Source organism: Chelmon rostratus, chromosome 9 (genome assembly GCF_017976325.1).
Source record: "Chelmon rostratus isolate fCheRos1 chromosome 9, fCheRos1.pri, whole genome shotgun sequence".
NCBI lineage: Eukaryota > Metazoa > Chordata > Actinopteri > Chaetodontiformes > Chaetodontidae > Chelmon > Chelmon rostratus.
Genome location: NC_055666.1, coordinates 26,999,420 through 27,015,328, shown reverse-complemented (window position 1 = coordinate 27,015,328; position 15,909 = coordinate 26,999,420). Strand labels below are relative to the sequence as shown.

The 15,909-nt window shown below is 42.5% G+C and overlaps 1 protein-coding gene across 1 annotated transcript in view; it reads left to right on the top strand.

Moving 5' to 3' along the window:
• shtn3 (shootin 3) overlaps window positions 1-15,062 on the top strand; it is a 30,279-nt gene extending 15,217 nt beyond the window's left edge. Inside the window, exons 3-16 of the mRNA XM_041943703.1 lie at window positions 2,985-3,079; window positions 3,550-3,718; window positions 4,380-4,477; window positions 4,981-5,062; window positions 5,835-5,929; window positions 7,379-7,525; window positions 8,675-8,828; window positions 10,241-10,418; window positions 10,991-11,061; window positions 11,352-11,479; window positions 12,338-12,400; window positions 12,855-12,984; window positions 14,556-14,859; window positions 14,954-15,062. Coding sequence (XP_041799637.1) covers window positions 2,985-3,079; window positions 3,550-3,718; window positions 4,380-4,477; window positions 4,981-5,062; window positions 5,835-5,929; window positions 7,379-7,525; window positions 8,675-8,828; window positions 10,241-10,418; window positions 10,991-11,061; window positions 11,352-11,479; window positions 12,338-12,400; window positions 12,855-12,984; window positions 14,556-14,859; window positions 14,954-15,062 — 1,823 coding nt within the window. The remainder of the gene's footprint in view (window positions 1-2,984; window positions 3,080-3,549; window positions 3,719-4,379; window positions 4,478-4,980; window positions 5,063-5,834; window positions 5,930-7,378; window positions 7,526-8,674; window positions 8,829-10,240; window positions 10,419-10,990; window positions 11,062-11,351; window positions 11,480-12,337; window positions 12,401-12,854; window positions 12,985-14,555; window positions 14,860-14,953) is intronic.
• Window positions 15,063-15,909: the final 847 nt, after the last annotated feature.

The window sequence follows — 15,909 nt, the reverse complement described above, 5'->3', positions numbered from 1 at the left end:
GGCTCAGTGGGCCTGAAGGCCTCACTGACACACATACAGGTACTGGTGGTGGTAATGGTTGTCATGGTGACAGTCCTATTGTGTTTTCCTTCTTTTTATTTTATATGTACCATGATATGAAGACGTGTTATAGACATTATAGTGAGGAAATAATAAATATCACAATATAAGCCCCAAGAGTTTTACTATGAGGAAAAACTTTAGACATTATCAGCATTGTTGTAGCTTAATATAAATATCATGATGTGACATTTTGAGTTATTGCACAGCTCTAAACCGCAGTTACAGACGAGCGCTGTGCTGGAAAACAGACGTTATAAAAAGTTTAAAAGTTAAAATATCTTTAAAAAGATCTTCAGTTCACACTATATCTTTTAATCAGACATGTGATAAATATAATATAATATATGTATGAAATGCTTTTTTCTCACTACATTTCCTGCTTTTTTCAGTTTCTCTCTCAAACCTGCTTGAAACAACTTAATGGCTCAAACCTGCTTTGGATTCATGCCTGCAGGTGCCTTCATGTTTCTCTCGCAGGACAGTATTTTACTCCGGCGTTACAGGATAAGAGACTGTTTCACGTCGCATGCTGGTGCTGATTCTTAGAAAAGCAGAACATGTTGCACTCACAGCACAGCACTGCTTCCCAGATACCTTCCTGTTTCCTGGCTCGTTAGTATGTCGAAGCACAGCAGCGACTGAACCGAGAGGATGCCGTGAACGTGAAACGACGGCGTTCTTTGATTCCATCGCTGTCGCCGTGCAGCATGTCGGTATATAATACCTCAGCCTTTCATGGTGGATTGATGGCAGTGTTCCAGTCTACAGTGTGACAGGTTTTCAGACTCTTTTGTTATCTGGATGAAACCTGAGCGAGTGCTGAGCAGGCAGGAGGGTTTCACTTACAGCGGCCTAACAACCGGCCTGCGTGTGGAAAGCGGCCGACAGGCTGTCATTAACTGCTGAATTGATGTTTGTGACGTACGGTGTGCACTGAGCCAGTGTTAGCAAACGTTTCACTGAGCTGTACCCGCTGAACGCTGAGACGTGATTACTGTGTTTGAACGCTCCCGACAGAGGACGGCTGCGTTTTAATGTCGGCCACTTTGTTTAACTCGAGGAGCAGCGAGCGCGATACTGAACGCACATTACAATGACTCAGAGCGTCTTTACCTGCTTACTGCACCTGCGCATCACCAAACCAGACATACAGCCAGCTTTATGCCCATTCACCACCCCTTCTGCTGCAGCTCACACCACAGTCAGCTCCGGTCCTGGATGCAAATCACTGCTGCAGTCTTGTGTGTGAGCAGTATAATCAGATTTAGGGCTTGTGCATCGACCAGGAAACAGTCTGTTAATGGATCAGGGATGCTATCTGTAATACAGTCACAGCAGCCTGAAGGAGTCCAGGTCTGCCTCTGTCACCACAACCCAACTGAAACCAGCAATGAAGCTGGAGCAAGAAGAAGCTGTAGTTAAGTCTGGCAAAGATCTTGTTTAATAACCAGATGTGTTTCGATTCACACGGTCATTTTTGTTTAGTTATCGCTTTGTGTTTTGTGCCGAGCAGAAAAGTCTTATTTGTATTTATTTATTTAAAACATGCTAAATTAAAACATCAGAGCCGACATGTAGGAGCCGATGAAAGAAGGAAAGAGGAGAGAAATGAGTGGATGTTTGTTTTGGCGAGTTTCTTCTCTCAGTCTAGATTTTGCTGAAGTCTCCATAACTGGGTCATTTTAAAATAACCGAGGACTAGCTGAGCTCTGGTGACACGTTCGACAGCTGCGAGCGTCTGACAACCTCGGGCTCACTGGGTCTTTAGCTGTTTGAGTTTGTGGTGGTTTTACACTGAAACTCGCTCATTGCTGTCTTGACAAAGCACCACGAAAGAAAAAACATCCTGATTTTATTCAAATCCAGTTCTGCCTTTAAAGGAACTCGTGACTTTGTGTTTTCCACAGTTTCTCAGTAAATGATACCAGAAACGCACCTGTTCTCTTTTTAAGCGTATTGAGTGTGTTTGTGTCTTTGCATTTTAAATCTAAGGTCTATTTTGGGAAGACTTCTGCTCCACAAGGAAAACAAAGGAAGAGAGAGAGACTGAAACATTGAAACACAGAAACACTGAAACAGAGAAACACAGAAACACTAAAACAGAGAAACACAGAAACACTAAACACAGACACACTGAAACACAGAAACACTGAAACACTGAAACAGAGAAACACTGAAACACTGAAACAGAGAAACACAGAAACACTGAAACGCAGAAACACTGAAACAGAGAAACACTGAAACAGAGAAACACTGAAACAGAGAAACACTGAAACAGAGAAACACAGAAACACTGAAACACTGAAACACTAAACACAGACACACTGAAACACAGAAACACCGAAACAGAGAAACATAGAAACAGAGAAAAGCTCGACTCATTACCTTTATATTAAATCATAAGGTGATTCACTATTAACAAATTAATGAGCGTGAGCACAATTTTCTTCCTGCACTTCCTCTTAATAAATGAAAAGCAGCAGTTTGCTCCCTCTGGCTTTGTGTTCACCAGATGTCTGATTGAATGATGTCACACATTCTGTCTTTATAACAGGATTCTTTGGGTGTCTTGCTTCTACTTTGTTTATGTGCTCTAATGTTTCAGCTCTGACTTCCTGCTCTTTAACTTTCTGAAAGGAAAATTACAGTTACAGCCTCATGCCTAAATAGGCCCGATTTGTTGTTCCTTATAACGATATTTAAATTGTGTGTGGAACAAATTGTCCATCAACAGTCAACCAAGGCCGTCTCAATACTTTCAACACATTAGTGACTAAAATTACCAACGTGGGGCAAAATACAGTAGAGTGGACCTTCAGTTACCAGTACAGATGTTTTTTAGGAATGCACATTAAGATGAATATTAACTTTATCCTCTGTGTGTGTGTGTGTGTGTGTGTGTATGTGTGTCCTCCCCTCAGTGTCTCAGATGGTGATTGAGGAGGTGAGCGTCTTGCAGACTCAGCTGGAGATCGAGAAGTCGTGCCGAGAGAATGCAGAGGCCCTGGCCACGAAGGTCTCACACACGCACGTGCACACACACACACATGCACACACACATGCACACACACATGCACACGCACACACACACACAATAATCAGGACTATGAGATTAGCATTATCAGGGTCCAGCTGGCATTAGCAGGAGAATAGAGAGGAGAGCTGAGTCAGCATGACTCTGCACAGCGATGATTTGACTGTTATCTCTGTCTGTTACTGCCTCAACAGCAAAAACTTTATGCTTCTGTTCAAATCTGATAACATTTAGATGTAAATACAACATCTTTTATGTTTGCTGTTAAGATATATATAAAATATAATATTTGTAACAATATCATTTAACATGAAGTGGATGTAATAATTTATTCTGTTAACTCATCAACATGCAGATACCGTCACTACCATGATGCTGTATCTGACAGGAAAAGGATATTTTGACTATTTATAGTTTTAATCATGTTGAACCCTGTGAACTTTGACCTCCAGCTCAACTGTGAGAACAGGAAGCTGAAGTACCTGAGCCTGTCGTCTCGTCCCTGTTTGGACGAGCTGCTTCCCAGCATCTCCGACTGCATCGCGCTGGAGGCTGACTCGGATGCAGACACCGCAGATGGAAGTCCTGACACCTTCACCCAGTACCAACAACAGGTTAAAGGTACAAACACGTTATATTCACACAGCGCCATCAACAGGTTAAAGATACAAACACTTTATATTCACACAGCGCCAACAACAGGTTAAAGGTACAAACACGTTATATTCACACAGCGCCATCAACAGGTTAAAGATACAAGCACTTTATATTCACACAGCGCCAACAACAGGTTAAAGGTACAAACACGTTATATTCACACAGCGCCAACAAGAGGTTAAAGGTACAAACACGTTATATTCACACAGCGCTAACAAAAGGTTAAAGGTACAAACACGTTATATTCACACAGCGCTAACAAAAGGTTAAAGGTACAAACACGTTATATTCACACAGCGCTAACAAAAGGTTAAAGGTACAAACACGTTATATTCATACAGCGCCAACAACAGGTTAAAGGTACAAACACGTTATATTCACACAGCGCCATCAACAGGTTAAAGGTACAAAGACGTTATATTCACACAGCGCCATCAACAGGTTAAAAGAACAACATGTAGAATTATACTCATATAAGAACTGGTCAGATTATCATTATTACATTATCTGTTCTGGGCACTTTCTAATGAAGAGTAAACCGTAGTCACTACGTACTAATATTGATTGTGTGGTAGATAATTTTCCAGAAATAAACAAGCTTTTTCATCCTGTACTGTTCTCTCAGAGCTGAGGGAGACAGTCAACAGCTTATTGGAGGAGAAGAAGAATTTCGTGTGTCAGATTCATGAGCAGCAGAGGCGGATAGAAGAGCTGACTTCACAGGTGAGGAGATGTTCGTCGCTGCCACCTGTCGAAGCTTTAGGTCACAGAATACACGTTTACTCAAGAGCTTTACTTCAGAACCAATGTGAGGTTCTTTGAAGAATTTCCACTTTACTCCATTACGTTTACCTGACAGCTGTAGTTACTAGTTACTTTCCAGATTGCAGTTTTTAATCCCCTTCCTGTCCAGTAAAAACCCCGTATCTCCAGATGTGTTGATTTTGAATGTTTGTGATGAACTGAAGGATTGAATGCTCCTTTATAGGTTCAGAAATTTCTCCTACTTCTTAAGATAAATAAAGTCTTTAAAAAGCCTCTTAGATTAGCTGGAAAACGCATCAGTACAAAGATGAAAACAGGAGCTTCGTGGTTCACACAGGACAGCACAGCTACAAACATATGACTGAATATGATACGGTTTTGTTAGAAAATAAAGAAAAACAAAACATTTCTTTGACTGTTTAAGATGCTGCCTGATTTGACTTTCCTTTCACTCTCTGCAGTCAGAGAAAGATCAGGCCGAAATGAAGGAGCTCCGTGAAACTGTTGCACAGCAAAGCAAAACCATCAAGAGATTCAACAGAGGTGAGTCACAGCACACCGGAACACAGAAACACTGAAACACAGAAACACTGAAAAAGAGAAACAAGGAAACACAGAAACACTGAAACACAGAAACACCGAAACACCGAAACACTGAAACACAGAAACACAGAAACACTGAAAAAGAGAAACAAGGAAACACAGAAACACTGAAACACTGAAACACAGAAACACCGAAACACAGAAACACTGAAACACAGAAACACTGAAACAGAGAAACATCGAAACACTGAAACAGAGAAACACAGAAACACTGAAACAGAGAAACATCGAAACACTGAAACAGAGAAACACTGAAACAGAGAAACACAGAAACAGAGAAACAGAGAAACACAGAAACACTGAAACAGAAACACTGAAACACCGAAACACCAAAACAGAGAAACACAGAAACACCAAAACAGAGAAACACAGAAATGCCGAAACAGAGAAACAATGAAACAGAGAAACACAGAAACACTGAAACACCAAAACACCAAAACACAGAAACACAAGGAGGTTTAAACAAAAGCAACAAGCAGACATGTTGCAAAATACTGAAGCTCCTCAGTGAAAATGGGAAAAGTGATTTGTATTTAGTCTTGGCATGTGTAGCATAACTGTACAAATGTCATTGTGCTGATTTGCATGTCAAAAGCTAACATACAATAATGTGATGCATGTTAGCATGCTAAGTGGCTAAGTGTCAGTTAAAATGAACTGATGGGACTGTCCTTGGTTTAGTCTGATGTTGTCTGTCTGTGTGTCTCTGCAGTCTCCACGATGGCGGCTCAGGAGTACGATGGGATGAAGGAGCAGCTCGACTTGGAGCAGAGCCTGAGAGTCAAAGCTGAGACTTTCGCACATGAGGTAAAGAAACACGCTGAGCGCACAGTACGAGAGAGATGGCCGAAGTGTGTAAAAATACAACCAGTGTTCATGTTAGCTTGAAAAAGAAACATTTTTTAACCTTTAAGCAACATTTTTTTGCCAGCAGGGGGCAGAAAAATGTCAAAACACAGCCACCACATTATCACAAGTTTATGAAGTTGTTAGCTAACACATTAGCAAACAGTCGCATATTTACATGTCCACCTGCCACAAACATCCAATTCTTTAATTCTTCATTAATTCTTCCTTTATGTTTATGTCCAACATTCATTCTACTTTTGTTGATAATTAACATTAGCTATTTTTAGCCGTTAGCCTCTTCACTATTGTGTAGCTAAGTGGTCAATGATGATTGGACACGATAGTAAACACTGCATTAAGAAGAGCCATTTCACTGATTGGCCACAGGAAGGGAAAATGTAATTTTCTGTGACATTGTTTGGGTTCATTTGGACTTAACACCAGATTAATTAAGATGAAGTTTACGTCATCGTGGTGCAGAATACTATCAACAGTATCAAACTAACTAGCTTCGGCATATCATTAGCGTGGACTTGGTGCAACAGGCCACACAGCGTTTAGCTGCTAGATGTTGATGCAGAGCAGTGGCTTGTTGCACGAGGTGATCCGTTTCACCATACTTTGGCATTATCTTAAAGGAATTCAGTGTTAATATCAAAAATATAGATTAATGCAGGTTCAAAGGCAATGTTGATTTTTCTCAATGCATCATGTCTGTAAGTCAGGTGGAGGGAAGTCTTCCATCTTATTAGTTGCACAGTTTTGGATGCAGCTTAAATAATAACCTGCTCAGGATCTATTGTGTGTGCCAAAATAAAATCTGCTTTGTCTTGCAGCTTATACAGCACAGCTTTGAGTAATCTTTTCACTTGAAAACTATTTATGGATATATGTGGATTCGTGAAAATATTTAGGTCACATGAGAAGAACTTAATCTTCACATTAACCATAATCTACATTTTGGAGTTTCTCCTCCTTTCGGAAAATCTTTTCCGCTATTCTGCTTCAGCTGTCTGAAGTGATCCAGTCTGATGATATAGCTAATTTCTGTGATTAAAAGCTGTGGAGTGATGCTGCTGTTAGCCTCAGTGATAAACCTGACCGGCATTGCTGTGTTGGTAAATGATGTGTGAGTTAATAACCTTGTGCCTGATTAATGATATGTCCTGAATCTGATGTTTACTGACCTGAAAAGTGAAAAGCCTGCAGGATTAAAACAGACTGTGTGTGATGGACAAACTGGGATGATGTGCTGGTAGTTGAAATGTAGAATCTCACTCTTTCTTCTCTCGTCTATCTTCCCCTCTCTTGCTTTGGCCATCGTTTTCTTCTCTTCCCTACCTTCTCCCTCTTTCTGTTGTCCTCCTCCTCCTCCTGCTCCTCGTCATTCTCTGCTCCCTCCTGCAGATGCTGGTGAAGCAGAAGGAGGCCAACAGGCAGAGTATGCTGCTGCTGCAGAGTGCTGAGCCCAGCGTTCAGCTTCTGAAAGCTCTGGAGGACGTCGCTGCCGTCACTAAAACCCTGGAGGAGGAGCGTCTGCAGCATCAGCAGAAGGTAAACCCCCAACACTTAAGTTTCTTTGTCAGGAAGGTGGTGTTCACTCTGCAGAGCCGACATAGTGAAGGCCTGAGTCACCATCAGTTTGTTTGAGCCAGGTGGAGGTGTTGAATAACTGCTTTTTGGCCACTTGGGGGCAGCAGAAACACGTTGTGAACACATATTATCACCTTTAAAGAAATACATTGAACTTGAACTTGAATGTCAGTCCAATAGCCACTCTCTTTTAGCTCTGATATGGTCTCCACCACCTCCTAAAGGAAATCTCTGTCTCTTCCACTATGTTCACCAGCTGTGTCTGTCTGCTGTCTGCTGTAGGTAGTATGAAGTGGCTTTTTAGAGCTTTTTCTCTTTTTCAGCTGATAATTCTCTGTACTTTCATCAGTACGGACGGTGCTGCTCTCATTGTTTTAAAATCATTTCATACATTGTTGTTATAAAAATATTAATTATAGCCACTTTAAAGTGGCTCGGATTGTGTAATGAAGTCAAACAGTTCAGGAATAAATGCTAATTTTTTGCTCAAGTGGAAGCATTGTTAAACAGGGTTGGTGTGTCTCCACCTCACTTTGCTGAATTTAAGTATTTTCAGCACCAATTACATTTTATTCAATTGACTTTTTTATGCCACTGCACTGACTCTGAAGTTTTATTGTACTGCTTTAACACACATTTTGAATCAGCTTCATTTTCAGAAGATCAGGCAGGTTGTAAAATTTGACATCATATAAGTGTAGTTAATTAATTCATGAGGATATTGCAGATTGCAGCCACGGGGAACCACAGTCTTGTTCTGTCAGTCACCGCTCGGATCAAACGACCTTAACCAAAGGTCATAAGATAACAGATTTAACTCTGCTTAGATGATGTTGCTGTCTGAAGGTAAAACTAGAAACAGCAGGTGCTGTGAAGACCCTCAGCTATCAATGATGCTATATCTGCTACGATGCTGTGAGTTAAAGGCAGCTAATCAGTTGTTTTTTTCTCTCATTAGAGGCTTCATCAGTTTGCATTTCAGGCCTTTTGAATTGTTCACACATTCATGTTACGGGACAATCTAATCTCTCATAATAGACTCCCCTTAATTATGTAGCCATGAGCTAAATCATGTGGTATGCGTGTGTGTGCGTGTGTGTGTGTGTGTAGGTGGAGAGCCTAGAGGCCCAGCTGGAGCAGAGTGCTGTGAAGAAGCAGCTGGAGGCTCTGCAGAGGCAGCTGGAGCTGCTGGAGGTGGAGAAGAAGGAGGTGGACGGACGACTGGAGAAGGCAGAGAAGAAGAACGAGGAGCTGGAGAACAGAGGTGAACACACACACACACACACACACACACACACACACAGTGGAACAACAGGTGGAGTTAAGGAGGTCCTCAGATGGGTGCTGATGACATGGAATACATAGCATTAAAAGGACACACACACACACACACACACACAAAGTAAAATACTGTACATACACACCATAGCAACAGAAAATAATTGTTTCTGACTGGCTGGCAAGTATACCTACCTGAACAAACGTACTAATAAAATAATAAATAAACAGATAATAAAGTAGTGGGAGCAATGAGCTGACACATGCACAGTTAATGCCAGCGCTGACACTTTTACACCCAATGTGGAACAAGTTGTTTGACCTGCTCTGATTGAGCTGCACCAAATCAGACTGAACTCCACAAAGTCTGAGTTCACCTCTGTGGTCCAACTTCAGCTTCTCCGATCTGAAGTCTGCCATTTAAAATGTTTCAATGATGAAATACTAAATACAAAAAAACAAATAAACCTTTCGGTTTTATTTAATCTCTTCACCTCACTGACTCTCCAGTGGCTTCATTTATTCATATTTATATTTATTTTTCAGCTCCTGTTTTACAGTCGGACATTGGTGATTTGTCCACAGGATTTTATTTTCCAACATTTACAAAGACGCCAAAAATGTCTGAAGTTTGGTGCCATGATGTAATTGATGGATGCATTCATAAAGAAACATGGAGTCTAACTGAGTATAACAGCCTAAAGCTTCAATGAAGAGCTCAAGCACGGTGATAGAGAACATTTACTTGATGTTGTCAGTATTTTACATTTTCTAAGATATTTATGGGAAAATGTAAGGGTGACAGCTGGTTTTTGGAGCTAAAGGTCAATGAGAAGTCATGCTGTGTTGGCATTTTTAGTTTTGGTGCTGTCCCGACCTTCACAAAAATCTGGTTTTAAACTGAGCTTTTTTGTTCTACGAATCTGATTTCAGCTTTATTGTTTTGATGTTCATGTGACACAATAAATTTTAAATATAAAGCTTTAATAATTGACAGAAATTGGAGGGTCACTGGTCTCTTCTGATCCCTCTGTGTGTATTTCCACACTGACTCCAACACAGACCCATTGACCCATCTGCTGCAGGAAGGCTGGCAGAATTTCTGCCTGCGTGCAACATGGCATCTGTTTGTGTTTTAAATGGGTCACATGCACTCAGGGCCAAAACCACCAACCGACTTCATCCAGAAACCATTGAAAAGGACAATACACACAGAAGCCTCTTTCACTGGCACTTTGTGTCCGCTGGTGTGCAGAGATAGTGTGTTGGGTGAGAGTCTTGTGTACCCACAGCGTCTGCAGTAGCAGCAGTAGCAGTAGCGGTAACAGCTGGAGCAGTAGTACTGCAGTAGACGTCAGTACTATGAGCTGTTTCTGTTGTTTTCCTTTCTCTTCACAGTCCACGAGCTCCAGGAGGAGACCCAGAAAAAGATCGCCATGACGACCAGCACAGGACCCCCTCCCCCTGAACCTGGGGTAGCCCCGCCTCCAGCCCCTCCCCCACAGCCGCCTCCTCCACCTCCCCCTCCCCCTCCGCCCCCTCCTCCACCTCCCCCCTCGAGATGCAACCCCCTCAGGTGAGGAACAACAAACCAAACACATGTTCCACATCAGCGTGCTCGCTGCAGACGTGTCCGTGGTTACTGTCCCGCGCAGAACGCTCAGACCTCAATAACAGCGCAGGGGACCAGAAATATAAAGTGATGTCCCCCAGACCCTGAGGACAGTGCAGTGGAGCGTCTTCTCAGAAGTCTTTCCGCTACACAGTGTCCTCAAAGCTTCAACCAATGGCACAAAAAATGTGTGTCTGTGACGTTTGAATTACTTTCTGATCAATCCCCCGATTCACATTTAACAGCTGTGATGATACACGCGTGTGACAGTAAACCTGTCAGTGATGACGCACCGTGACGTTGATTCATAAGCATCTGAAAGCTGAATATTCGTCTCTCTTTAGAACAAACCGCTGAGTGTCTGTTACACTGGGAGCACTAAATAAGTAAAGAAGGGAGTTTACAGATGACAAAAATAAAGAAACGTTAATTATCTTTAAAATCAAATGTTCAAAGTGTGTCTCTGATCAGCTGATCGGTGCCTGATCAGCCCTACAGATGTAAACATTCTCAGCTGTCGTGTCTCCGTCTCTCAGCTCTCTGATAGCCATCATGAGGAAGTCCTCAAAAGGCTCTAAAGCCTCTGTGAAGGCCGAGCAGCCTCCAGGTGAGTCTCATTACACCTCTTATTATTATATTTACAAAAATAAAAGTTCATATTATGCAGAATGTTCAAATTCAGAATAATGTTAGTTAGTTATAATATTTAATAAAAATTATTGATGTATTAATGTGCATTAATATCGCTGCTGTTAAATATGCAGTTTATTTTAACTACGTTGTATGTTGTGAATTTCTTCCACATATATCAGGTTTTATTTATTATTTGTTTTTATTAATCCACTGAATAAATACTTGGAATAAATACTCCTTTCCTCTCGTCCTTCGTCCGTCTAGCCGCTGAGGGTGTAGACGACGTGAAGGTGAAGGCGGTGAATGAAATGATGGAAAGGATCAAACATGGCGTCGTCCTGCGGCCTGTGAAGAGTCAGGAGAGCAAGGTGAGGACAGGATGGACTAACGGTGTTGTCGCTGTATCTTAGATTTAGGTATTCAGCTGGTTGCAATCTGCAACCTCACCACTAGATGCCACTAATTTGATTCCACCAAGTTTCATGAAAATCAGGCCTGTAATTTTACCCAATCCTGCTGAAAGTCAGGCCTCTTTGTCTTCAGTCCTCTTTATATTTGACCCTACATCCAACAATAGTATGGAGGTCAAAGGTCACAGCTCCATGACAGCAGAGGCAATAAAATATTCGTATGACCTTAAAGTGATCAGAAAATCAATGTTCACTTCATAACAGCATTAAAACACACGTGAAAGCAGGTGAAACTACATCCTGCTTCATCTCCGGAAAACACGTTTTACAGTCCTTCTTCTCCTCTTTTCACTCTTTCCATCCTGCTGCTGTAAAGATCAGGACGTCAGTGACCTGGGGGCTCACTGGGCTCCGTGTTTGATGTGTCTGAATGCACTCTGGCTGATTGTTCTCTTCTCTTTCCTCCTCATGTGCGTCCGGTGTGCTGCCGCAGAGAGTAGCAGTAAAAGTGAGTATATTGATGTTTGCATCAATCTTGTGATTGTGAAGTCACTGTTGCCCTCTGGGGAGAAAAGATGCCGCCCCCACACACCCACCCGCACCCCCCACACACACACACACACACTGGGCCTGCAGTACCAGTGAGCCTTATGATGCTGCTACACTCTGACCAGAGATGGGAATCAAAAAATCCCGGCTCATGGTTACACATAGATGCATTTTCCCCTTGAAAACACTGAAATTTCCCACTTTGCAGTGTTTATGAAATGCAGCATTTGTGTCACAATTTAGTTTTACAAAAAAGTGGAATAATTGTTTTTCTTTGTGTGTTTTTTTCAGCCACCTCCAGTCTGTGAGGAGAAGCAGCAGGAGAGCGCCATGGAAGAACTGAAAGGCATCCTGGTACAAAAGGCTTTTTATCAACTTTGTTAGGAGGAAAACGCTCACTGAAGCTCCACAACTCAAATCTACACATTTACTGTGTTTGTATCACTCAGAGTCATTCAGCTTTTGATTTGGATGATTTTTGTGTTTGCTAAAAAGAGGCTGAAATTGATTGGCAGTGATTAAAACAGTGATGAAGACGAGACTGCATTTTAATCTGAATGCAGGTTTCTGATATTGAAGGTTTGTGTTCCTCAGTAATGTTGAACAAATGGTATAAATACAGTGAGAAACACATAAAATGCAGATTTTATCATTTTTTTAACTGTACAGAGTTTTAATTAAACCGACACTGTATTTATTGATCTGATCGTTTATGTCAGTGTGTCCTTGAGAGTAAAGAAGTTCTGGATTTAATCACTTCAGTGGTGAGTAATAAACTCCCAGCAGTGACAGCTGTTCTTGCCTCCAGGAGACGGTGAAGCGGAGCCCCAGCCGAGGGTCTCAGGAGTCGGGGCCGTCGCCACCTGGGAAGAAGGACAGCGAGCTGGAGGTCATCCTGAGACGCCGACGCAACAAGGCGGGAGAACCTGGCTCTGGAGGTGAACACACCTGAGGAGGAGGTTCTGCTCTGTCTGACTGCAGAGTTTCTACCTCCAACCATTTCATTTCATGTGTAGCTAAAAACAAATCACACTTTTTTTTTTCTGATTGTTCCGTAAAAATGCTCAGAAAAAGTCTTTTTACGGCCTCGTCTGTAATTAGGACTCGTATTAACTTCATAGTACATAAATTTTACTGTGTGAAACCTTTTACAGTATATAACATATACTGTATGTCAGGTGCAGTAATACAAGTATTCAGATCCTTTATTTAAGTAAAAGTACAATACCAGACTATTAAAATACTCCATTACAAGTAAAAGTAAAATGTACTTAAAGCATCAAAAGTAAAACTACTCATCAGGCAGAATGGCCTGTGTCAGTGTTGCATTACAGGACCAGTATTGGTCCAATGTACGTAGTTACTTTCCACCTCTGCTCAGGTGTGGATTCAGCATTAAGTTCTACCTCAGTGTCCTGTTGAAGCTCATCAATCACACATTTAGCAGCACCTTTAAACTCTCTGGAGAAAATAAATCCTGATACAGAAAATGAAACTGCAAACATCTTCAGAGAAGAATGAATTCAGCTGTGATGAAGATGGTGCAAACAAACTCTCTGTGTGAAGAAGTGAACCCGGACATGAAGCCGGCTCACTCAGATCTGTACCTGAGGGTTCAGACGAGGCAGAGCTGTTAACGATCCTGCTGCTGTTGTTCAGAACACGTCCTGTTAACAGTGCAGAGGTCAGAGGTTCGACTCCTGCTGCTGTCAGGGAAGAAAAACTGTGAGCTGTCCACTAGAGGGCGCACTGCACCACAGCTTGAACAGACTGTGCAACGAGGTCACATTATTGTTGACATGGATTTATCTGCTTTTCCATGATGGATTGACCTCATCTGGCTGAATGAACCACAGCTTCTTGATTTCAAATCTGCAAAATATTTAGACTCGTTACGAGCTGAAGCCGGTTGAAGCCGATGAGAAGATTGTCCGTCTATTTTCTTTCCTTTCAAATCGAAATCAGTGAAGCTCAGAAGAGTCTAACAGGTTTCTCATTGTATCAGCAGATGTGGTCTACTAATTTCCTGCACAGTCCTTCATCCGGTGAATGTGCACATAGAAAATAAAAACAGTAAAATACGTAACTTCAGCCGTTCAGCAATAATAATAAATCAGTCCCAGTGGAACGTCGGCAGCCTGCTCACTGCTTAAGCTTGCACACGATTGGTCAATCTCGCTGTCAATCAACATATCAGCAGCTGTGGTCCCTCACTGGTTCGCTGTGTGACTGTCCTGTAGTGAACCTGCTTTGTAATACAGTAAATTAATAACTTCCACCAGTATAAGACACCCCTTTGAGTGGCTACAGCATTCTAAGGCTGTTTAAATGTAATAATACTGCATTAATGTAACACTGTACAGCACTAATGCGTCATGGGTACCTCTGCTTGTTATATTTGAGGTACATTCTGCTGATAATAATACTTTTACTTTGTTAAAGTAAAAAGTATTATTATCTTCAGCTGAAGAACTAGCTCATTCTGGAAGCGTTTGTTTCTCCTCTCCAGATGAGCGGGAGGGCCAGATGAGCCACGTCTCCTCCTCAGACAGCCTGAACGGGAGGCGCACCAGCAGCGACTCGGGCAAGGACCCGGAGGGGCCGGGGGGGCTGAGCGTCCCCTCTGACTCTGCGGGGCCCAGGGTCAGCCCAGAGAGACGGGGTTCAGGGCCGGGGCCCGTCGTGGCCAGGAGGAAGAGCTCCGACACGAGCAAAGAGCCCAGAGTGGGCTCCTGGCAGGAGAGGAGGTCCTGCAGCTCCCTGTCTGAGAAAGAAACAGCAGAGTCTCCGGTCAGCAACGGCTGCATCAACAGGTGGAGCGCAGGAACCTGAACGCCACTAACCATCACTGTTTGACTTAATGTAACGATCTTTTGACCTCGTCTGTCTTTGTGTCCCGCCCCACAGCGTCGGGGACGCGGCTGAGAGGTGCGTCCAGTCAAACGGAGTCGAACCCGATGAGGACGCCACCGTCTGCGCCGGCCCAGTCAACGGCAGCACCGACGCCGAGTGCTAGGATGCACTGCGAGGATCCCGGCCTCGTTTCTGTAATCTGATCCATGCATTCATTGGCTGCTGTGAGAGTGACGTCATCGACGGTCACCCTCACATCGGAAGGTTTAGGGTGCGGTCACACGTTTGCCTTTTGTTTACTGGGTCAGAACGGAGAAGTTGGCTTTGTTGTACTTTTTGTATTTGTGTTTTTCAGATTTACACGTTTAAGAACTAACAGGTCTGTGAGGAAACGTCACATGACTAACATGTAGCCCTTTTACTGAACAGAGTTTGGGCTTTTTCGTCACTCTAACACAAGCTGAAAAGGAGTTTAGATGTCAGTGTTTTCACATGAACCAATGACGTGAAGTTCAACATGCTGCAGATAACCTGTTCAGAAAATGCTTGTTGTGAACGCACCCTGATCTGTCATTGTAGAAGCCCGACATCCTCAAACTACCTGTCGCTCATGAGCGGTTGAGAAATATTCAAACGATTATTCTTGTTGGCCTGACCCAGCTTTTAGTTCTTGAAGTTCATGAAGCTGCTGGTAAAAATAAGGCGGTGAAACAAATGACACTGACCGTTAACCGCTTCTTTTTCTGCTTATTACTCTGTTTTTAGTTATCCAACGTTCACGTGACTGCGATGGTGGATGATTCATTGATCCGTAAAGGAGATTTTTTTCTTTTTTGTTCGGAGAAAACATGGTGGATTCAGAGTTTACACAGTCTGTTGTAGGGATGAAAACTTGCACCAAGATTAAAAGACAGGAAATCGAGTGTTTACTGCAGCTGAGAGTTGGATTGTTTCTGGTGTATTCTACGACTCAAATGCTATTTCAGACTTTTTCTGCAGCCATTTTTTTT